Raw genomic sequence first — 24,130 nt, forward strand, 5'->3', positions numbered from 1 at the left:
TTTGCTGTAAGAGTTTGAAACGATTTGTAATGATTTTATTGTATTTCTGATGAAGGTCGAAGCTTTGTTGTTAGTTGCCCTGAGCCCGCTAGGGGAGGGCGGGATATAAAACAAACAAACCTGGTGCCCCCCCCCAACACCTTTCTTGGAACCTGCCAAGTGTTTTTAAAAAGTGGGCAGGGATTGGTGGAGCTTTTGCCCAGCAGTGTTCCTGATTGGCCACTGGAGATCCAATGGGCTGTGTGGATTTTTTTTTTAAGGTCCTTGCAGGAATTTATAAGGTAAGCTGGGTATTTTCAAGAAAATATTCTTAATAGTACGTTTATTTTAAAAGGCATTTGTTAAGAAGGCTTCAGCCTGAATTGATGAAGCGTAACCATTTGCCATTAGATTCTAAATTTGTACCACTTATCTGGGAGCACCGGGTTTGATTCCCCACTCCTCCACTTGCACCTGCTGGAATGGCCTTGGGTCACCCATAACTCTGGCAGAGGTTGTCCTTGAAAGGGCAGCTGCTGTGAGAGCCCTCTCAGCCCCACCCACCTCACAGGGTGTCTGTTGTGGGGGAGGAAGGTAAAGGAGATTGTGAGCCCCTCTGAGACTCTTCGGAGTGGAGGGCGGGATATAAATCCAATATCTTCATCTACCTCACAGGGTGTCTGTTGTGGGGGAAGAAGGGAAAGGAGATTGTGTGCCGCTTTGAGACTCTTCGGAGTGGAGGGCGGGATATAAATCCAATATCTTCATCTACCTCACAGGGTGTCTGTTGTGGGGGAAGAAGGGAAAGGAGATTGTGAGCCGCTCTGAGACTCTTCGGAGTGGAGGGCGGGATATAAATCCAATATCTTCATCTACCTCACAGGGTGCCTGTTGTGGGGGAAGAAGGGAAAGGAGATTGTGAGCCGCTCTGAGACTCTTCGGAGTGGAGGGCGGGATATAAATCCAATATCTTCATCTACCTCACAGGGTGTCTGTTGTGGGGGGAGGAAGGGAAAGGAGATTGTGAGCCGCTCTGAGACTCGTCGGAGCGGAGGGCGGGATATAAATCCAATATCTTCATCTACCTCACAGGGTGTCTGTTGTGGGGGAGGAAGGTAAAGGGGATTGTGAGCCGCTCTGAGACTCTTCGGAGCGGAGGGCGGGATATAAATCCACTATCTTCATCTACCTCACAGGGTGTCTGTTGTGGGGGAGGAAGGGAAAGGAGACTGTGAGCCGCTCTGAGACTCGTTGGGGTGGAGGGCGGGATATAAATCCAATATCTTCATCTACCTCACAGGGTGTCTGTTGTGGGGGAGGAAGGTAAAGGAGATTGTGAGCCGCTCTGAGACTCTTCGGAGCGGAGGGCGGGATATAAATCCAATATCTTCATCTACCTCACAGGGTGTCTGTTGTGGGGGAGGAAGGTAAAGGAGATTGTGAGCCGCTCTGAGACTCTTCGGAGCGGAGGGCGGGATATAAATCCAATATCTTCATCTACCTCACAGGGTGTCTGTTGTGGGGGAGGAAGGTAAAGGAGATTGTGAGCCGCTCTGAGACTCTTCGGAGCAGAGGGCGGGATATAAATCCAATATCTTCATCTACCTCACAGGGTGTCTGTTGTGGGGGAGGAAGGTAAAGGAGATTGTGAGCCGCTCTGAGACTCTTCGGAGTGGAGGGCGGGATATAAATCCAATATCTTCATCTACCTCACAGGGTGTCTGTTGTGGGGGAGGAAGGGAAAGGAGATTGTGAGCCGCTCTGAGACTCTTCGGAGTGGAGGGCGGGATATAAATCCAATATCTTCTTCTTCATTCTTAAGCACTGCCCACCGGCTATAAGTGGCTCTGCTCACTGTACCCCATTCCATTGTCTGAGGAAGTCTGCATGCCTACAGAAGCTTACATTCTGAATAAAACTTTGTTGGTCTTGAAGGTGTCACTGGACTCCAACTTTGTTCTAGTAGCCATCAGAGTTATGCATGAATTCACTTCCTGACCTTACATGGTTGGCTCCGCCTCCTGCAGTAGCCATTTTGTAGTTCTGCCCACCGCCCCATGTCAGAATTTCAATGGTGCCCGCAGGCTCTAAAAGGCTGGGGACCTCTGAGTTAACAGCACCAAATCTTCACGTTATCACTGATCAAGGAAGATTCAGGTGGGCCTGAAGCAGTTTGAGACCAGTCAGGCATCTTTAAGACTAACAAAGTTTAATGCATGCACACAAAAGCTTATATTCAGAATTACACTTTATTAGTCTTAAAAGGGGAGGGACAGAGGCTCAGTGGTAGAGCATCTGCTTGGGTCCAAGCAAATAGGCATGAAAAACCTCAGCTTGAGACCCTGGAGAGCTGCTGCCAGTCTGAGCAGACAACACTGACTTTCATGGGCCAAGGGTCTGATTCAGTAGAAGGCAGCTTCAGATGTTCATACCTAGGTCTTTTTTTGGGAGGGACGGTGGCTCAGTGGTAGAGCATCTGCTTGGTAAGCAGAAGGTCCCAGGTTCAATCCCCGGCATCTCCAACTAAAAAGCGTCCAGGCAGACAGGCATGAAAAACCTCAGCTTGAGACCCTGGAGAGCCGCTGCCAGTCTGAGTAGACAATACTGATTTTAGGGAGGGACAGTGGCTCAGTAGTAGAACATCTGCTTGATGAGCAGAAGGTCCCAGGTTCAATCCCCAGCATCTCCAACTAAAAGGGTCCAGGCAAGTAGGAGTGAAAAACCTGCGCTTGAGACCCAGGAGAGCCGCTGCCTGTCTGAGTATTCAAGACTGATTTTGATGGACCCAGGGGCTGATTCAGTAGCTTCATATGTTCAAAATACCCAGAATTAAACTTTGTGGGTCTTTGTTGTTTTTGGTATTTTTTTGTGTGTATGCGTGTGAGTGTGCACTTGGAAGTCACAGTGACCTCTGATGACTGCCCCTTAAGGGGAGACCTGGAGGATATTCAGAGAGGTGGCTGAAAAAAGCCTGCCCCTGTCTCCAGTTCTGGTATTCCAAGGAGGTCTCCCATCCAAGTACTTGCCAGAATCCACGCTGCTTAGCTTCTGAGAACTGACAAGATCAGACTTGCCTGGGCTATCCAGCTCAGGGCCAATGTTCTCACTTAAACTGAGTGAGCGTGAGCTAGCTCACAGATTTTCAGCTTCCAGCTCATGCATTTTTGTCTTTGCTCAGGAAGGATGGCCCCAGAGCACAATAATTTTATACAGGAGCTCACAACTTCAATGCCATTAACTCACCACTTTAGTGCCTGTCGCTCACAAAGTAGAATTTCTGCTCACAGGAACATTGGTCAGGGCTAAACTTTGTTGGCCTTAAAGGTGTCCCTGGACTCAGACTTTGTCCTGCTGGTCAAGGAATCTCCTCGTCCACCCCCAAGGAAAAAACACCTCTCTGTCCCTCCCTAGCCCTCAGTGCATCACCTGCTTATACCTAAGAAGCGAGTGCGAAACTCCGGAGCTAGCACTTTTTGCAGGTGGAGGGACTTCGCCTGCTGCAGCACACAGAGGGACCACACCAGGTCCACCAGCAGGAATGGGTCCAAGGAGTCCAGATGGGCACCCAAACGTTCGTGGATCTGAAAAAAGGAACAAGACAGTGACTGTGACGTCCAGATTACAACAGTGACTGGTATTTCCCTGCGCAAGAGCGGGAAGCCACTCTGATGCTCAGGACAGCCACAGTGCCCCCCCCCCACACACAGAAACACTGCAGGTTGAAGCAGACTCTTACCACGCTGAAGAAGGCCTCTGCACAGCTGGGCTGGAAGTTCAGGCGAGCAAATGCAAGGACCACGTTGCTCAGAAGGACAGGCTCGAATTTGTCGGCATTGTCCACTGTGTACTGAGGAGGAAGGAAGAGATGCCTTCGTTCCTGCATTCTCTACGTTGCTTTTCTCTCCGTAGCAATTCGCAAAGCAAGTAAATGGAGTGCAGGCACCGTATCGTTCCAGTTTTGTTCCGTCTAGAGCAGGGGTCCCCAACCCCTGGGCTGCCCTGCCCCCCCTTGCAGCACCCTCCGTTTTTATGATTTTTAAGGCCAAGGAAGGAGCGGTGAAGCACCGCCTTCTCCAGCTCTTTAAAGGCTGACACCCTCCCCCCACTGATCGGAGGGGAAAGCCTCCGTAGCAGCAGCGGACGACCCGCTGAGGCGGCACTGCCCTTGCCTCCTCTCCACTTCCTTCCTGGGTGTAAGGGGCGGGACAGTGAGGCTGCGTGGCCATGGTGGGGGGGGGGCAAATTTGGTGCCCCCACCCTGCCAGCCCTGGGGTCATGGTGGGCAGGCCGGCCCTGGTGCTGGTCCTTGGTGCTGCAAAAGTTGGGGACCACTGTTCTAGAGTAGTGTTTCCTATTTGCAGGGTCACGACCCGGCACCAGGCCACGAAAGCCTCAATACCGAGTCACAAGAAAAGCCAAAGCTAGCCGAGCCCCCAGCAAAGCATGAGCTCTGCTATGCTTCCTTCCTTCCCCCATCTCTGTGTTGTGCAGAGAAAAGCTAGCCTTGAAGACTGACGCAGGCTGCAAAGCCTGAGCTTCGTTTTCCTTCCTTCCCCCATCTCTGTGTTGTGCTGAGAAAAGCTAGCCTTGAAGACTGACACAGGTTGCAAAGCCTGAGCTCCATCTGGCTTCCTTCCTTCCCCCATTTCTGTGTAGTGCAGAGAAAAGCTAGCCTTGAAGACTGACACAGGCTGCAAAGCCTGAGCTCCGTTTTCCTTCCTTCCTTCCCCTGTCTCTGTGACACAATTCCTGTCTCCCAGCTCCACCCCCAAAGTCTCCTGGCTCCACCCCTGAACTTTAGTGGGCCGTGAAGGAGATGTGTAAAAATAACTAGGCTACGGGGGGGGGGGAAAGTTTGGGAAACCCTGATCTAGAGCATTCCCTGATTTAAGCGGCATCGCTGAGCTCAGTAATCCAGGACTCCTGAGAACATCTTGTTAAGCCCCATCCCCACTCACTTGGGCAAAGGCCTCGAAGAGGGGCAGATTGAGCCATTTCAGGAAGGCGAAGGACTTGAGGCAGCGCACCACGTCCCAATGCGCCATCTTAGCCACGTGGGGATGCAGGTCCGACGCGATCTTTTGGAACACCTGTGTCTGGTGGAAATTCAGCTTCCCTGAGCAAACAACAACAACAAAAAGAACCAGCCGTCAGATTGGGAGAGAAGAGGAAAGTTACTCCTTCCCCAAATAACCCAGTTCTGTAAAGCCTTCCCCAGCCAGTCTCACCCTGGCTTTTTTAATTGTACTCCTCTATTTCACTAAACCAGGGGTGTCAAGTTCGTTTGGTACGAGGGCCGGATCTGACTTAAAGGAGACCTTGTCGGGCCGGGCCACTTGTGTCATAAAATGTAATGCCGGGTAGCGGAGATGTAAACTTTATAAAGGACACAAACACATGTAAAGATTTTTTTTTAAAAAAAAATTAAAAATAAAACATTAACACTCATTGATCTTAAAGGTGTTTTCTCTGTATCTCTCCCGTGGGATCCAGGGAACTGGTTAAAAGAAGCTCTGGCTCTTTCCTTCCTTCCCCAGGGGACCAGGAGGGGGAGGAGCCTCAGCCAATGGAAGGAAGAGAGGCTTGGCTCAGCAACTCTTCTGTGCAACTGAGAGAGCCTGGCAAAGCAAGCTATACGAACATAAGAGAAGCCATGTTGGATCAGGCCAATGGCCCACCCAGTCCAACACTCTGTGTCACATAGTGGCCAAAATATATATACACTGTGGCTAATAGCCACTGATGGACCTCTGCTCCATATTTTTATCCAATCCCCTCTTGAAGCTGGTTATGCTTGTAGCCGTTGCCACCTCCTGTGGCAGCGAGTTCCACGTGTTAATCACCCTTTGGGTGAAGAAGCACTTCCTTTTATCCGTTTTAACCTGACTGCTCAGCTATTCCTCACCCCTTCCTCCCCAAGGGAGGAGCCTCAGCCAATGGAGAAAATAGAGGTTTTGCTCCGTAGCTCCTGTGTGATTGAGCAAGCCTGGTAAAGCAAGTTGTGATGCAAGAGAGAGGGAGAAGGAAGCAGATGAAAGCCAGTTGCTTGTGGACCTGATAGAAGCCCTCTGGGGGCCTGATTCAGTCCCTAGGCTGTATGTTTGACACTCTTGCATCAAACCTTTATTTAGTTAAACCCTTTCTTCCTTACAGAGTTCAAGGTGGCTTGTAATAAATATAAAATACACGACACAGAATACAAAAGAAACCAACATTTAAAATCACCACTTAGGACTGCTAGTAAATGAATCAAACGTGGCCCAAAATACAACAGTTTTCAATTGCCTCCTAAAGACTGAAACTGTAGAGGACAGGCGCATCTGCCTGGGGAGGTTTCTCCGTAATTGAGGAGCCACTGCTGAGAAGGCCCTCTCCTGGGTTCCCACCAAACACGCTTCATGGATCGACGGGAGAGTCAGGAGGGCCCCGCCCCGTGATCGTAATTCCTGGGCAGGAACATACAGGAGAAGCTGGTCTTTCAGACACCTGGATCCCAAGCCATGTTGGACTTCAACGGCCAAAAACAACACCCTGAACTGGGCTCAAGAAAAGATCAGAAGCCAGTGTTACTGCTATATTAGGGGTGTCATACATACAGCCTGTGGGATGAATCAGGCCCCTGGAGGGCTGCTATCAGGCCCCCGAGCAACTGGCTCTTGTCTGCTTCCTTCTCCCCCTCTCTTGCTTCCTTCTGCATCTCAGCTTGCTTTGCCAGGCTTGCTCAATCGCACAGCTGATATCTCTGCTACCTACTCTTAAATAGGTACACACGTGGCTCAGCCCAAGACAGCTTGGCCCAGCCCAACAAGGTCTCATTTGTCAGATCCGGAGAGCCAGTTTGGTGGCTTAAGTGTGCGACTCTTATCTGGGAGAACCGGGTTTGATTCCCCACTCCTCCACTTGAACCTGCTGGAATGGCCTTGGGTCAGCCATAGCCCTAATAGAGAGCCAGTTTGGTGTAGTGGTTAAGTGTGCGGACTCTTATCTGGGAGAACCGGGTTTGATTCCCCACTCCTCCACTTGAACCTGCTGGAATGGCCTTGGGTCAGCCATAGCCCTAATAGAGAGCCAGTTTGGTGTAGTGGTTAAGTGTGCAGACTCTTATCTGGGAGAACCGGGTTTGATTCCGCACTCCTCCACTTGCACCTGCTGGAATGGTCTTGGGTCAGCCATAGCTCTAATAGAGAGCCGGTTGGGTGTAGTGGTTAAGTGTGCGGACTCTTATCTGGGAGAACCGGGTTTGATTCCCCACTCCTCCACTTGAACCTGCTGGAATGGCCTTGGGTCAGCCATAGCCCTAATAGAGAGCCAGTTTGGTGTAGTGGTTAAGTGTGCAGACTCTTATCTGGGAGAACCGGGTTTGATTCCGCACTCCTCCACTTGCACCTGCTGGAATGGTCTTGGGTCAGCCATAGCTCTAATAGAGAGCCGGTTGGGTGTAGTGGTTAAGTGTGTGGACTCTTATCTGGGAGAACCGGGTTTGATTCCCCACTCCTCCACTTGAACCTGCTGGAATGGCCTTGGGTCAGCCATAGTGGTTAAGTGAAAATCCAAAAAACAAACCTACCGTGTCGAAAAACAAATTGACAACTTACAAAAAATCAATGCATTATATTATGAACATATGAAGCTGCCTTATACTGAATCAGACCCTGGGTCCATCAAAGTCAGTATTGTCTTCTGAGACTGGCAGCAGCTCTCCAGGGTCTCAAGCTGAGGTTTTTCACACCTATTTGCCTGGACCCTTTTTGGGAGAAGCTGGGGATTGAACCTGGGACCTGTGCTTCCCAAGCAGATGCTCTACCACTGAGCCATCCTCCCTCCCCATTTCAAAGTCAGTATTGTCTTCTCAGACAGGCAGCGACTCTCCGGGGTCTCATCTGAGGTTTTTCAGACCTATTTGCCTGGACCCTTTTTTGGAGATGCCAGGGATTGAACCTGGGACCTTCTGCTTCCCAAGCAGATGCTCTACCACTGAGCCACCCTCCCTCCCCTGAACAGCATCCAGACTTAATACCAACATTCAGACATTAAAGAACAAAGAACAATATCCCATATAAGCAATATCAAAGGATGACTCCGAAAATCAGTCTTCATAAAGTCTATAAGGAGTGCTGTGACTCAAGCGTAAAGTTTCAAACGGAGTCCTTCCATAGCGTCGGCTTCAAAGGAGAAATTCTTTCCTTCACGCAACCACCGGTTTGAATTGCGTTCCGCTGCCTTTGCAGCTTCTTCAAAAGCCGACTCTAAAAACCAAACGCGACAGCAACCATAATACCAAAATACATAACATATACAATTAGATAATATAGAAACTGCTCAAAACATACAACCTGAAAAGGTCCTCAGACCAACATCTCTCACAGCGCATTCAGGATATCAAATTAATGACATAACACTGACCAGAACTCTCCGTCCTAAAAAGACAAGTCACAGCTGGCATCAATCAAGAACTCAAGGGGATATCAACAAATTTCTAAAAGCACATACCCCAGAACTACACAACTATCATCTAATTGTATATGTTACGTATTTTGGTATTATGGTTGTTGTCGCATTTGGTTTTTAGAGTCGGCTTATGAAGAAGCTGCAAAGGCAGCGGAACGCAATTCAAACCGGTGGTTGCGTGAAGGAAAGAATTTCTCCTTTGAAGCCAACGCTATGGAAGGACTCCGTTTGAAACTTTACACTTGAGTCACAGCACTCCTTATAGACTTTATGAAGACTGGTTTTCGGAGTCATCCTTTGATATTGTTTATATGGGATAGTGTTCTTTGTTCTTTAATGTCTGAATGTTGGTATTAAGTCTGCGCCACGGGGCTCCTTAAACAGCCCAAGTTCAGGACGAAGGAGCCAGTCCCAAAGGAGGCCCCGAGAGGAGGGGCCGGCCGCTGTCACTTACCGTAAGCAAAAGCCATGTCAAGGAGGACGTTGGTGCTGAGTGTGAAATGCTTCTGGACCAAGTGGTATGAAATGGCCCGGAGCAGAGGGACAGACCGCCGGTTCTGAAACGCCAGCGCCATGGCGATTTTCCGTGTGTCCTCGGGACTGAACTGCTCTGCCAACTCCAAGGCCTGTTGGCGAATGTGTTTGGCATGAGAAACTGGCAAGGGGCGGCGGGAAGACCACCAGAAGTTTTCAAGGCAACAAAGCCCGGGATTCCATTATTATCCTTCAGGCGCAAAGCAAAACCCTCCAGACATTTTAATCCAGGTGGCAGGCTTTGAGACATTTTAAAAAACTACAGAGACAGGACTAGTAAAAGATATACGAACAAACAAAGCCTTCTTCCTCTGTTCTCACTGTCCCACCTACTGCTCGAAGGAACTTTGGACTCTACTGAATATGGCCGAAGGCCTGGATTCAAATTATGGCCCGGAGCGGCTTGCTCAAAGTTAAGGTCCCATCATTCACAGACGTTTCTGCAGGAAGGGAGTTTAGATGGCACAGCTTTCAGAAGCCCTCCCCGTGGAGAACAGGGGGAAAGATCCCATACATCGGTTGCTTGCCCAGAGGAGAAGCAGCATAACCAAATTGTTTAACAATGCAGCAAGCACTTAATCATAGGATCATAGGGCTGGAAGGGACCTCCGGGGTCATCTAGTCCAACCCCCTGCACAATGCAGGAAACTCATAAACACCTCCCCCTAAATTCACAGGATCTTCATTGCTGTCAGATGGCCATCTAGCCTCTGTTTAAAAACCTCCAGGGAAGGAGAGCCCACCACCTCCCGAGGAGGAAGCCTGTTCCACTGAGGAATCGCTTTAACGGTCAGGAAGTTCTTCCTAATGTTGAGCCGGAAACAATTTTGATTTAATTTCAACCCATTGGTTCTGGTCCTACCTTCCGGGTCCACAGAAAACAATTCCACACCATCCTCTAGATGACAGCCCTTCAAGTCCTTGAAGATGGTGATCCTATCACCTCTCGACAGCCTCCTCTCCAGGTTAAACAGCCCCAGCTCCTTCAACCTTTCTTCCTAGGACTTGGTCCCCAGACCCCTCACCATCTTCGTCGCCCTCCTCTGGACCCATTCCAGCTTTTCTATATCCTTCTTAAAATGTGGTGCCCAAAACTGAACACAATACTCCAGGTGAGGTCTTACCAGAGCAGAGTAAAGCGATACCATCACATCACGTGAACTGGACACTATACTTCTGTTGATACAGCCCAAAATTGCATTTGCCTTTTTAACCACCGCATCACACTGTTGACTCATGTTCAGCATATGGTCCACTAAGACCCCGAGATCCTTTTCACACAGACTACTGCTAAGGAATTGACAAGGACTGGGGAGTCCGTACACATGGAGGCAAATGGAGAATAAGGCCACAGAAGCGATGGACCCAGTCGCTCACTGCTTCTGCCACAAGAACAGCCACTGCAGTGCCGCACTGCGCTTTTTGCAGCACAGCGCTATGGGGCTGTGCATGCATGCGTTGCCTCCCCTCCCCGAGAACAAGGGATAACAATCATTTTACGCTCGGTAAAGGTAGTCCCCTGTGGAAGCACCAGTCATTCCCGACTCTGGGGTGACATCGCATCATGACTTTTTCACGGCAGACTTTTTTACGGGTTGGTTTGCCCTTGCCTTCCCCAGTCATCTACGCTTCCCCCCCTGGCAAGCTGGGGACTCATTTGACCGACCTTGGAAGGATGGAAGGCTGAGTCAACCTCGAGCCGGCTACCTGAAAACCCAGCTTCCGCTGGGGGATCGAACTCAGGTCGTGAGCAAAGCTTAGGACTGCAGGACTGCAGTTTTACCACTCTGCGCCGCGGAACTTGTAAAAGTGCCCTTGCAACGGCCACAACGTTTAAAAGCCTGGCTGCTGAGCCCAGCCTTGACCTACGGGGCCTGCAGAGCGGCCTGCTTTGCCAGTAACAATGAAGAGCTCGTGCCTCTCAGCCCCGCCCACCTCACAGGGTGTCTGTTGGGGGGGGGGGAGGTAAAGGAGATTGTGAACTGCTCTGAGATTCAGAGTGGCGGGCGGGATATAAATCCAATATCTTCATCTACCTCACAGGGTGTCTGTTATGGAGGGAGGGAAGATAAAGGAGATTGTGATCCGCTCTGAGACTCTTCGGAGTGGAGGGTGGGATATAAATCCAATATCTTCATCTACCTCACAGGGTGTCTGTTGTGGGGGAGGAAGGTGAAGGAGATTGTGAGCCGCTCTGAGACTCTTCGGAGCGGAGGGTGGGATATAAATCCAATATCTTCATCTACCTCACAGGGTGTCTGTTGTGGGGGAGGAAGGTGAAGGAGATTGTGAGCTGCTCTGAGACTCTTCGGAGTGGAGGGCGGGATATAAATCCAATATCTTCATCTACCTCACAGGGTGTCTGTTGTGGGGGAGGAAGGTAAAGGAGATTGTGAGCCGCTCTGAGACTCTTCGGCGTGGAGGGCGGGATATAAATCCAATATCTTCATCTACCTCACAGAGTGTCTGTTGTGGGGGAGGAAGGGAAAGGAGATTGTGAGCCGCTCTGAGACTCTTCAGAGTGGAGGGCGGAATATAAATCCAATATCTTCATCTAACTCACAGGGTGTCTGTTGTAGGGGGGAGGAAGGTAAAGGAGATTGTGAGCCGCTCTGAGACTCTTCGGAGCGGAGGGTGGGATATAAATCCAATATCTTCATCTACCTCACAGGGTGTCTGTTGAGGGGGAGGAAGGGAAAGGAGATTGTGAGCCGCTCTGAGACTCTTCGGAGTGGAGGGCGGGATATAAATCTAATATCTTCATCTACCTCACAGGGTGTCTGTTGTGGGGGAGGAAGGGAAAGGAGATTGTGAGCCGCTCTGAGACTCTTCGGCGTGGAGGGCGGGATATAAATCCAATATCTTCATCTACCTCACAGGGTGCCTGTTGTGGGGGAGGAAGGGAAAGGAGATTGTGAACTGCTCTGAGACTCTTCGGAGTGGAGGGCGGGATATAAATCCAATATCTTCATCTACCTCACAGGGTGTCTGTTGTGGGGGAGGAAGGGAAAGGAGATTGTGAGCCGCTCTGAGACTCTTCGGCGTGGAGGGCGGGATATAAATCCAATATCTTCATCTACCTCACAGGGTGCCTGTTGTGGGGGAGGAAGGGAAAGGAGATTGTGAACTGCTCTGAGACTCTTCGGAGTGGAGGGCGGGATATAAATCCAATATCTTCATCTACCTCACAGGGTGTCTGTTGTGGGGGAGGAAGGGAAAGGAGATTGTGAGCCGCTCTGAGACTCTTCGGCGTGGAGGGCGGGATATAAATCCAATATCTTCATCTACCTCACAGGGTGCCTGTTGTGGGGGAGGAAGGGAAAGGAGATTGTGAACTGCTCTGATACTCTTCGGAGTGGAGGGCGGGATATAAATCCAATATCTTCATCTACCTCACAGGGTGTCTGTTGTGGGGGAGGAAGGCAAAGGAGATTGTGAGCCGCTCTGAGACTCTTCGGAGTGGAGGGCGGGATATAAATCCAATATCTTCTTCATCATTATCTTCTTCTTCCAGGTCAAAGAGAGACTGAGGCAAGGATGCAGGTGACAGAGGAAGCATAAATGGCCTCAGGGAAGAAGAAGAAGAAATTCCAAATGTCAGCATCTCAGAGTGTTCATATATGAACATATGAAGCTGCCTTATACTGAATCAGACCCTGGGTCCATCAAAGTCAGTATTGTCTTCTCAGACTGGCAGCGGCTCTCCAGGGTCTCAAGCTGAGGTTTTTCACACCTATTTGTTCAGTTGTTGTTCAGTCGTAGAGTCGAGTCCGACTCTTTGCAACCCCATGGACCGAGTCATGCCAGGCCCTCCTGTCTTCCACCATCCTCCGAAGTCTGCTCAAATTCGTGTTTGTTACATCAGTAACGCTGTCCAGCCATCTCCTCTTTTGCCGTCCCCTTCTTTTGCCTTCTGTCTTTCCCAGCATCAAGGACTTCTCCAGGGAGTGCTCCCTTCTCATTGGGTGGCCAAAGGATTTGAGATTCAGCTTCAGCATCTGACTTTCCAGGGAACAGTCTGGGTTGATTTCCCTTAGGACTGACTGATCTGATCTTCTTGCAGACCCAAGGGACTCTCAAGAGTCTTCTCCAGCACCACAACTCAAAAGCATCTATTCTTCTGCGCTCGGACTTCCTTATGGTCCAGCTCTCACAGCCATACATTACTACTGGGAACACCATCGCTTTGACTATACGGACTTTTGTTCAATCCCTGGCATCTCCAGTTAAAAGTGGCTTACAATCTCCTTTATCTTCCTCCTCCACAACAGACACCCTGTGAGGTTGGGGGAGGGGCTGAGAGAGCTCTCCCGGAAGCTGCCCATCAAGGACAACTCTGCAAGAGCTACGGCTGACCCAAGGTCATTCCAGCAGGTGCAAGGGAAGAAATGGGGAATCAAACCCGGTCCTCCCACACTTAACCACTACACCAAACTGGCTCTGAGGGGCTGAGGAAGGGGCAGCTGACCCACCCAAAGGCCGTTATTTACGCAGCTGACTGAAGACGCTTTTGGGCTTCGCCACCGATTTCACTGCCGATCTTTCTCCTGCCAGCAAAACAGCCTCCTTTCAGAGACTCATAAACACACAGGGATCCCTGCAGCTGCGTCATGCCAAATCAAGGCCTTGGTCCATCAAGGTCAGTCTAGTCTACCAAGACTGGCAGCGGCTCTCAGGCAGAGAGGTCTTTCCCATCACTTCCTGCCAGATCTTTTAACTGGAGATGCCAGGGATTGAACCTGGGACCTTTTGCACACCAAACAGTTGCTCCACTATGGAGACACTGCTGCTCCTCATTAACTGGAGGCGCCGGGGATTGAACCTGAGATCTTCTGCAGGCCAAGCAGATGCTCTGCCATTGAGCCACGACTCCCCCGTCTATCGGTTGCTCGGCCTCGGGGCGCCTCTGCTTGTCTGCAGCAAAACTATCCCCAGAGCCCACAAAGAGCTCCAAGGCCCATGAGCCGCGGATATTTTGCTGTGGCAACTGTTTGGACCACTCCTCGCCATGGAAAAGGCAAGCAATGAATTTGACACAGTTGCAGAATGAACAGCTTTAAAGGGGGATTGGACAGGTTTATGGAAGAGAAGTCTATCAATGACTACTAGCTGTAATGACTGAGGAGAACCTCCATATCCAGAGACAGTCAGCCTCTGAATCCCAGGGCCAGAAGGCAGCATAAGGGGAAGGCCTCGGCCTCTTTGCCATGTTGTTGGCCCTCCAGAGAGGAACTAGTTGGCCACTGTGGGAGACAGGAGGCTGGACTGGATGGACCCTGCCTGGTCAGATCCAGCAGGGCTCTTCTGATGTTTGAAGACCTCAGCCTCTCTGCCCTGTTGTTGGCCCTCCAGAGGAACTGATTGGCCACTGTGTGAGACAGGAGGCTGGATTAGATGGACCCTCACTGGTCTGATCCAGCAGGGCTCTTCTGACGTTCTTCTCAGGGGAAGGCCTCAGGCCCTCTGCCCTGCTGTTGGCCCTCCAGAGGAACTGATTTGCCTCTGTGTGGGACAGGATGTTGGACTGGATCCAGCCTCCCTGGGCTGATCCAACAGGACTCTTCTAATATTCTAATGAAAGCCTCAGACTCTATGCCCTGTTTGTTGGCTCTCTTTGGCAACTGGTTGGCCACTATGTGAGACAGGATGTTGGGCTTAGATGGACCAGCTCTTCTGATGTGCTTATTAAGGGAAGGCCTCAGGCTCCATGCCCTGCTGTTGGGCCTCCACAGGAACTGGCTGGCCACTGTGTGAGACAGGATGTTCAAATAGATGGACCCTCACTGGTCTGATCCAGCAGGGCTCTTCTGAGGTTCTCCTCAGAGGAAGGCCTCAGCCTCTCTGCCCTGTTGTTGGCTCTCCATAGGAACTGGCTGGCCACTGTGTGAGACAGGATGTTCAAATAGATGGACCCTCACTGGTCTGACCCAGCAAGGCTCTTCTGAGGTTCTTCTCAGGGGAAGGCCTCAGCCTCTCTGTTCTGTTGTTGGCCCTCCAGAGGAACTGGCTGGCCCCCGTGTAAGACAGGAGGCTGGACTAGATGGACCCTCACTGGTCTGATCCAGCAGGGCTCTTCTGATGTTCTTCTCACGGGAAAGCCTTGGCATCTCTGCCCTGTTGTTGGCCCTCCAGAGGAATTGGCTGGCCCCTGTGTGAGACAGGAGGCTGGACTAGATGGACCCTTTCTGGTCTGATCCAGCAGGGCTCTTATGTTCTGATCCCTGGTAGAATCACTCACACCCTTCCAGGAGCATTGGTTAGTGTGGGGCTGGAGGGTTATAGGCACCCCAAAAGAGGAGCCTAAACTGAGCAAGCTCTGTACTAGGGAATGCCCTGCAACCCCTCAACCGAAGCTGATCTGCCACTCCTCCTCCTGCCTCTACCTTGTCCTCCAGACGGTCCATCAGGGCTGGAGAGAAAGACCCCACTTTGGCGATCAGCATGACCACGGTCCGGGTGTCGTCAATCTCTGTCCAACGCAGCTCCAGTTGCTTCAGCAGGTCACTCAGTAGCTCGTTCTGCTCATCCCCACGAATGCCAGCGGCCAGGTGATCCGCCAGGGAGGCCAGCTGCTTGAAGGGCAAGCGCTTCAGCCGCCACCGCACCTCCTGCTCCACCGAGCGCACCCTCCTCTGCTCCAGGCCCAGCCACGAGAGGCTCTTCAGGAGGTTCACGAGGGCTGTGTTCCACACCTGAGAGATCTGGAGAAAACAAGGAGACGGGTAAGCTCTCGGATGCAGGTGAACATAAGAGAGGCCATGTTGGATCAGGCCAGTGGCCCATCCAGTCCAACACTCTGTGTCACATAAGGACATAAGAGAAGCCCTGTTGGATCAGGCCAATGGCCCATCCAGTCCAACACTCTGTGTCACATAAGAACATAAGAGAAGCCCTGTTGGATCAGGCCAATGGCCCCTCCAGTCCAACACTCTGTGTCACATAAGAACATAAGAGAAGCCCTGTTGGATCAGGCCAATGGCCCATCCAGTCCAACACTCTGTGTCACATAAGAACATAAGAGAAGCCCTGTTGGATCAGGCCAATGACCCATCCAGTCCAACACTCTGTCACATAAGCACATAAGAGAAGCCCTGTTGGATCAGGCCAATGGCCCATCCAGTCCAACGCTCTGTGTCACATAAGAGAAGCCCTGTTGGATCAGGCCAATGGCCCATCCAGTCCAACGCTCTGTGTCACATAAGAGAAGCCCTGTTGGATCAGGCCAATGGCCCATCCAGTCCAACACTCTGTGTCACATAAGAACATAAGAGAAGCCCTGTTGGATCAGGCCAATGACCCATCCAGTCCAACACTGTGTCACATAAGAACATAAGAGAAGTCATGTTGGATCAGGCCAATGGCCCCTCCAGTCCAATACTCTCTGTCACATAAGAACATAAGAGAAGCCATGTTGGATCAGGCCAATGGACCCTCCAGTCCAATACTCTCTGTCACATAAGAACATAAGAGAAGCCATGTTGGATCAGGCCAATGGACCCTCCAGTCCAATACTCTCTGTCACATAAGAACATAAGAGAAGCCATGTTGGATCAGGCCAATGGACCCTCCAGTCCAACACTCTGTCACATAAGAACATAAGAGAAGCCCTGTTGGATCAGGCCAGTGGCCCCTCCAGTCCAACACTCTGTGTCACATAAGAACATAAGAGAAGCCCTGTTGGATCAGGCCAATAGCCCCTCCAGTCCAACACTCTGTGTCACAGAAGAACATAAGAGAAGCCATGTTGGATCAGGCCAATGGCCCATCCAGTACAACACTCTGTGTCACATAAGTACATAAGAGAGGCCATGTTGGATCAGGCCACTGGCCCCTCCAGTCCAATACTCTCTGTCACATAAGAACATAAGAGAAGCCATGTTGGATCAGGCCACTGGCCCCTCCAGTCCAATACTCTCTGTCACATAAGAACATAAGAGAAGCCCTGTTGGATCAGGCCACTGGCCCCTCCAGTCCAATACTCTCTGTCACATAAGAACATAAGAGAAGCCATGTTGGATCAGGCCACTGGCCCCTCCAGTCCAATACTCTGTGTCACATAAGAACATAAGAGAAGTCATGTTGGATCAGGCCAATGGCCCCTCCAGTCCAACACTCTGCGTCACATAAGAACATAAGAGAAGCCATGTTGGATCAGGCCAATGGCCCCTCCAGTCCAACACTCTGTGTCACACAGTGGCCAATATGTGTATGTATACACACACATACATATATACATACATATACACACACATACACACACACACATATATATACTGTGGCTAATAGCTACTGATGGACCTTTGCTCCATAATTTTATCTAACCCCCTCTTGAAGTTGTCTATGCTTGTAGCCGCCACCACCTCCTGTGGCAGTGAATTCCATGTGTTAATCACCGTTTGGGTGAAAAAGGACTTCCTTTTATCCATTTTAAAAGGTGGGGGGAGGGGCTTTCCACAATGCCCATGGGCACCAAGCCCGAACGAATCCTTGCGCTGTGTCCGCTCATATAAATTCCTCCTCTGCTACACACAAAACTGTCTTATGCTGTCTTTTTAGGTCAGTGTTGTCTACTCAGCCTGGCAGCAGCTCTCCAGGGTCTCACATTAGGGCTTTTCTATCATCTACTATTTGATTCTTCTAACGAGAGATACTGGGCAGGGGTGGCCAAACTGTGGCTCGGGAGCCACGTGTGGCTCTTTCACACATACTGGGTGGCTCTCGAAGCCCCCACTACCCAGTCAGCTGACTCGGAAAAGGCATTTCTTTCTTTAAATCACTTCACCAAGACAGCTGGTGGCTTGGAGAATGCATTTAGAGACAACTTGCTTTCTTTTCATCCCTCCTTCCTTCCTTGCATCTCTCAAACACCTGATGTTCATATGTTGTGGCTCTGAGACATCTGACATTTATTGAACATATGAATATATGAAGCTGCCTTCTACTGAATCAGACCCTCTTTGGTCCATCAAAGTCAGTATTGTCTACTCAGACTGGCAGCGGTTCTCCAGGGTCTCCAGCTGAGGTTTTTCACGCCTACTTGCCTGGACCCTTTTTAGTTGGAGATGCCGGGGATAGAACCTGGGACCTTCTGCTTACCAAGCAGATGCTCTACCACTGAGCCACCATCCCTCCCCTTGGACATATGAGCATATATGAACATCTGAAGCTGCCTTCTACTGAATCAGACCCTGGGTCCATCAAGGTCAGTCTTGTCTACTCAAGACTGGCAACGGCTCTCCAGGGTCTCAAGCAGAGGTTTTTCACATCTACTTGCCTGGGCCCTTTTCAATTGGAGATATCAGGGATTGAACCTGGGACCTTCTGCTTACCAAGCAGATGCTCTACCACTGAGCCACCGTCCCTCCCTTATTCTATGTGGCTCTTCTGTTAAGCAAGTTGGACCACCCTGGATGCTGGGGATTGAACCTGGGACTTTCTGCATGCCAAGCAGGTATACATATGTACAAACGAAGCTGCCTTCTACTGAATCAGAGCATCTGTCCCTTAAGGTCAGACTGTTAGATGGTACTTTCAATGCTGGTATGGAAGGTGTTTAACAGCAGCGTCTTGTAGACTGTGTAAAAGAAGAAGATGATGATATTGGATTTATATCCCACCCTCCACTCCGAATCTCGGAGCAGCTCACAATCTCCTTTATCTTCCTCCCCTGCAACAGACACCCTGTGTGGTGCGTGGGGCTGAGATGGCTCTCACAGCAGCTGCCTTTTCAAGAACAACCTCTGCCAGAGCTATGGCTGTCCCAAGGCCAATCCAGCAGCTACAAGTGGAGGAGTGGGGAATCAAACCCAGTTCTCTCAGATAAGAGTCTGCGCACTTCACCACTACACCAAACTGGCTCTCTATTAGAGCTATGGCTGACCCAAGGCCATTCCAACAGGTGCAAGTGGAGGAGTGGGGAATCAAACCCGGTTCTCCCAGATAAGAGTCTGCACACTTAACCACTACACCAAACTGGCTCTCTATTTGAGCTATGGCTGACCCAAGGCCATCCCAGCAGGTGCAAGTGGAGGAGTGAGGAATCAAACCCGGTTCTCCCAGATAAGAGTCTGCACACTTAACCACTACATCAAACTGGCTGTAAAAGGGCGAAAGATTTATGCGATCTGAAGAGAAACCAGACTACTTAACTCCTGAAAGACTGAGTAAAATATACCCAAAGTACTCCAACAAATGTTGGAAATGCAGGAAAGTTAAAGGGTCTCTCTTTCATATCTGGTGGCAGTGTGATTTTGCCAAAAAGTATTGGGCCCAGAACAACTTATGGGCTCAAAAAATATTAAAAACAAGGCTTCAACATACCCCAGAACTATACCTATTAAATGTATATAAAGGGAACCTACCCAGACAAGAGAAGAAATTGTTGCTACATATAATAACTGTCGCGAGAATTTTGTACGCGAAATACTGGAAAGTCTCTAAACTGCCAGACAGGGGAGAGTTTTTACAAAAGCTATTTGACGCAGCTGAGATGGACATTTTAACCGTAAGACTAAGAGGAGGTAATATACAAGACTGTAGAAAGACATGGGACTATTTATATGTTTGGATAAAAAGTATCGGACTTACCATGAGGAAATCGGAATTGTGCTATGTAAGCTCCTTGGGTGGAGGGTTGGGTGATGGGTTTTGTGTGTTTATGTTTGTTTATTTAAATTTCAGTAGTGTACATTGCAATTGATTAATTAAAGTTTTATGCAATCAAAAACAAAAAAACAAACTGGCTGTAAAAGATTGGAGGAAGCCTGGATCAATATAAAGGATTGTTGTAATGAATTTTGGCACTACTGGACCAATTGAAATTCTGGGAATAATATAAACGGTCCCGAGAAGAAGGATTTATTATTTGAAACCGTTTTCATAACTGGACCGGCCTGCCTGCAAGGACACAAATGAGATTTTGGCATTTCAGATTTTATATAGACAGTAGCTGCAACGAGAAACTGACATGGCTTTCCTTTTGTACTGTTTCTATTATTATGGTGATATAGGGTGATTAAGGCTGTTTCATTTGGGAATTTAGCGACATTTAAATATATTTGCATTGAATTTTTGATACACGGAGAGTTGGATGCATATTTCAATTGAATCACAGCATCTGTCCCTTAAGGTCGGACTGCTGTAGAGATCTGTCTCATCTGGTCCTTTTAGCGGGAGATGCTGGGGACTGAATGTGGGACCCTCCACATGCCCAGAGGTTGCTCTACCAATGAGTCAGGGGCCTAGCTCTCTCTCTCTCTCTTACACAAACACAAACATACACCAGCCTGCACTAAACTTGGTCCATCAACCCACAGAACATCCTCTACATCAGGGGTGACCAACGGCAGCTCTCCAGATGTTTTTTGCCTACAACTCCCATCAGCCCCAGCCATTGGCCATGCTGCCTGGGGCTGATGGGAGTTGTGGGCAAAAAAACATCTGGAGAGCTACCCGTTGGCCACCCCTGCTCTATATGAGAGCCAGTTTGGTGTAGTGGTTAAGTATGCAAACTCTTATCTGGGAGAACCGGGTTTGATTCCCCACTCCTCCACTTGCACCTGCTGGAATGGCCTTGGGTCAGCCATAGCTCTGGCAGAGGTTGTCCTTGAAAGGGAAGCTGCTGTGAGAGCCCTCTCCAGCCCCACCCACCTCACAGGGTGTCTGTTGTGGGGGAGGAAGGGAAAGGAGATTGTAGGCCGCTCTGAATCTCTGTCCTTGAAAGGGCAGCTTCTGGGAGAGCCCTCTCAGCCCCACCCACCTCAGAGGATGTCTTTTGTGGGGGAGGAAGGGAAAGGAGATTGTGAGCCACTCTGAGACTCTTCGGAGTGGAGGGGGGAATATAAATCCAACATCTTCATCTACCTCACAGGGGGTCTGTTGTGGGGGAGGAAGGGAAAGGAGATTGTGAGCTGCTCTGAGACTCTTTGGAGTGGAGAGCGGGATATAAATCCAATATCTTCATCTACCTCACAGGGTGTCTGTTGTGGGGGAGGAAGGGAAAGGAGATTGTGAGCCGCTCTGGGACTCTTCGGAGTAGAGGGCGGGATATAAATCCAATATCTTCATCTACCTCACAGGGGGTCTGTTGTGGGGGAGGAAGGTAAAGGAGATTGTGAGCCACTCTGAGACTCTCCGGAGCGGAGGGCAGGATAAAAATCCAATATCTTCATCTACCTCACAGGGTGTCTGTTGTGGGGGGGAGGAAGGAAGGTAAAGGAGATTGTGAGCCGCTCTGAGACTCTTCGGAGTGGAGGGTGGTATATAAATCCAATACCTTCATCTACCTCACAGGGTGTCTGTTGTGGGGGAGGAAGGTAAAGGAGATTGTGAGCCGCTCTGAGACTCTTCGGAGTGGAGGGTGGGATATAAATCCAATATCTTCATCTACCTCCCAGGGTGTCTGTTGTGGGGGAGGAAGGTAAAGGAGATTGTGAGCCGCTCTGAGACTCTTCAGAGTGGAGGGCGGGATATAAATCCAATATCTTCATCTACCTCCCAGGATGTCTGTTGTGGGGGAGGAAGGTAAAGGAGATTGTGAGCCGCTCTGAGACTCTTTGGAGTGGAGGGTGGGATATAAATCCAATATCTTCATCTACCTCACAGGGGGTCTGTTGTGGGGGAGGAACGTAAAGGAGATTTTGAACCGCTCTGAGACTCTTGAGTGGAGGGCGGAATATGAATCCAATGTCGTCGTCTTGTTCTTCTTCATGACATCCCTTCAAGTCCTTGAAGATGGTGATCATACCACCTCTCAGCCGCCTCCAAGAGTAGTACTGTCTATTCGCACAGGCGGTGGCTTTCCGTGGTGGAGATTTTAATATCACTCCCCATTTGATCTTTTTTAACTGGAGAAGCTGGGGATTGATCCAGAGGCCTTCTGCATGGCGAGCAGATGCTCTGCCACTGAGTGGCAGCTCCTCCCCTGAAGAGAGGCTGGAATAAGGGCAGGGTGCTTTCTCTCCAAGTGCCCCTGGAGGTCAGAGAGAGATCGACTACCAGAGCTGGCCAGGACTGCACCCCACCCCAGTCGTCTCACAAGGTATTCTTGTTCACAAGGAGGTTCCGTTAAATTGCTGGCTGCTACTTTTCAGACAGACAGCTTGGTAAACGAGACTCGGCTGTATGTTTTATTAAAGATGTTGTGAACCGCACTGAGCCCCACATTGTGGGAGAGGGGTGGGATATAAATCTAAGCAGACAAACAAATATTCCCCCCTCCTATGAGCATGCGGGGCTTATTGCGGCATTAATGGCCTGTCTTGGGCCATTATAGCTCTGAATACTATTTCAGCAAACTTCCTGGTATTCACATTTTTTGGGAAAACACCCAGCATTAAAAACATTTTAATAAACAATTCTGTGCTAACAAGAGGGGCGGTGGGAGGGGGGGTTACTAAAGTATATAAAGCAAAAATGGCTAAACGTGTGACCAGCCCACCCACTCCAATCATGGAAGGTTCTTGGGATTACTGTTCCAATATTATTATTATATTATTAATTATATTATACATAGCATATTATTGGAACTGTCTGGAGCAGCGATGCTCTGTATTCTTGGTGCTTGGAGGGGGCAACAGTGGGAGGGCTTCTAGCCCCACTTGTGAACCTCCTGATGACACCTGGGGTTTTTTGGCCACTGTGTGACACAGAGTGTCGGACTGGATGAGCCATTGGCCTGATCCAACATGGCTTCTCTTATGTTCTTATTTGGCACAGAGTGTTGGACTGGATGGGCCATTGGCCTGATCCAACATGGCTTCTTATGTTCTTATGTGGCACAGAGTGTTGGACTGGATGGGCCATTGGCCTGATCCAACATGGCTTCTCTTCTGTTCTTATGTGGCACAGAGTGTCGGACTGGATGAGCCATTGGCCTGATCCAACATGGCTTCTCTTATGTTCTTATTTGGCACAGAGTGTTGGACTGGATGGGCCATTGGCCTGATCCAACATGGCTTCTTATGTTCTTATGTGGCACAGAGTGTTGGACTGGAGGGGCCCACTGGCCTGATCCAACATGGCTTCTTATGTTCTTATGTGGCACAGAGTGTTGGACTGGATGGGCCATTGGCCTGATCCAACATGGCTTCTTATGTTCTTATGTGGCACAGAGTGTTGGACTGGATGGGCCATTGGCCTGATCCAACATGGCTTCTTATGTTCTTATGTGGCACAGAGTGTTGGACTGGATGGGCCATTGGCCTGATCCAACATGGCTTCTCTTATGTGGCACAGAGTGTTGGACTGGATGGGCCATTGGCCTGATCCAACATGGCTTCTCTTATGTTCTTATGGTTCTGCTCAGGGTCTTCTGGGTTCCGAAGTTTCAGCAGGTGCTGCTTGAACATAAGAATCTAAGAGAAGCCATGTTGGATCAGGCCAATGGCCCATCCAGTCCAACACTCTGTGCCACATAAGAGAAGCCATGTTGGATCTGGCCAATGGCCCATCCAGTCCAACACTCTGTGCCACATAAGAAGCCATGTTGGATCAGGCCAATGGCCCATCCAGTCCAACACTCTGCGTCACACAGTGGCCAAAAAAACCAAGTGTAATCAGGAGGTCCACCAGAGGGGCCAGGACACCAGAAGCCCTCCCACTGTTCGCCCCCACCCCAACCACCAAGAAAACAGAGCATCACTGCCCCAGACGGAGAGTTCCAACAATACGTTGAGGCTAAGAGCCACTGATGGACTTCTCCATGTTTATCCAATCCCCTCTTGAAGCTGGCTGTGCTTGCGGCTGCCACCACCTCTTGTGGCAATGAATTCCACATGTTAATCACCTTTTGGGCAAAATAGAGCCTCCTTTTATCTATTCTAACCCGACTGCTCAGCACTATCATTGAATGTCCACGCATTCTCGTATTGTGAGAAAGGGAGAAAAGTGCTTCTTTCTCTACCTTCTCTATCCCGTGCACAATCTCGTAAACCTCTATCATGTCACCCCTCCGTCGACGTTTGCATCCATCTGCAATCTCCTTTCTGCAACTCCAGGGCTGTGGGGTCTCCTGGCTCCCTACGAACTATTTGGGGGCAAAAGAACTAAAAAGAACACGTTGCCTGCAGCAGATACTTTGTGAGATCTCCATACGATCAGCTGCACGCCTGCTCTCCTGGGGCGAGCAGCAATGGCCAGCAGGCCACCAGCAAGTGCATTTCAAACGCTC

General features: G+C 49.9%; 1 protein-coding gene and 1 non-coding gene across 2 annotated transcripts in view; both read right to left on the bottom strand.

Moving 5' to 3' along the window:
* The window catches only part of TBRG4 (transforming growth factor beta regulator 4), a 57,401-nt gene that overhangs the window by 30,757 nt on the left and 2,514 nt on the right, over nucleotides 1–24,130 (bottom strand). The window contains exons 3-7 of the mRNA XM_060248248.1: nucleotides 15,345–15,662; nucleotides 8,882–9,053; nucleotides 4,938–5,095; nucleotides 3,716–3,826; nucleotides 3,416–3,560 (exon numbers count right to left, since the gene is read on the bottom strand). Coding sequence (XP_060104231.1) covers nucleotides 3,416–3,560; nucleotides 3,716–3,826; nucleotides 4,938–5,095; nucleotides 8,882–9,053; nucleotides 15,345–15,662 — 904 coding nt within the window. The remainder of the gene's footprint in view (nucleotides 1–3,415; nucleotides 3,561–3,715; nucleotides 3,827–4,937; nucleotides 5,096–8,881; nucleotides 9,054–15,344; nucleotides 15,663–24,130) is intronic.
* LOC132578700 (small nucleolar RNA SNORA5) lies at nucleotides 13,870–14,005 on the bottom strand. Its single transcript, XR_009555910.1, has one exon. It is a non-coding gene; the product is annotated as a small nucleolar RNA SNORA5 (small nucleolar RNA).

Source organism: Heteronotia binoei, chromosome 10 (assembly GCF_032191835.1).
Source record: "Heteronotia binoei isolate CCM8104 ecotype False Entrance Well chromosome 10, APGP_CSIRO_Hbin_v1, whole genome shotgun sequence".
Classification (NCBI taxonomy): Eukaryota; Metazoa; Chordata; class Lepidosauria; order Squamata; family Gekkonidae; genus Heteronotia; species Heteronotia binoei.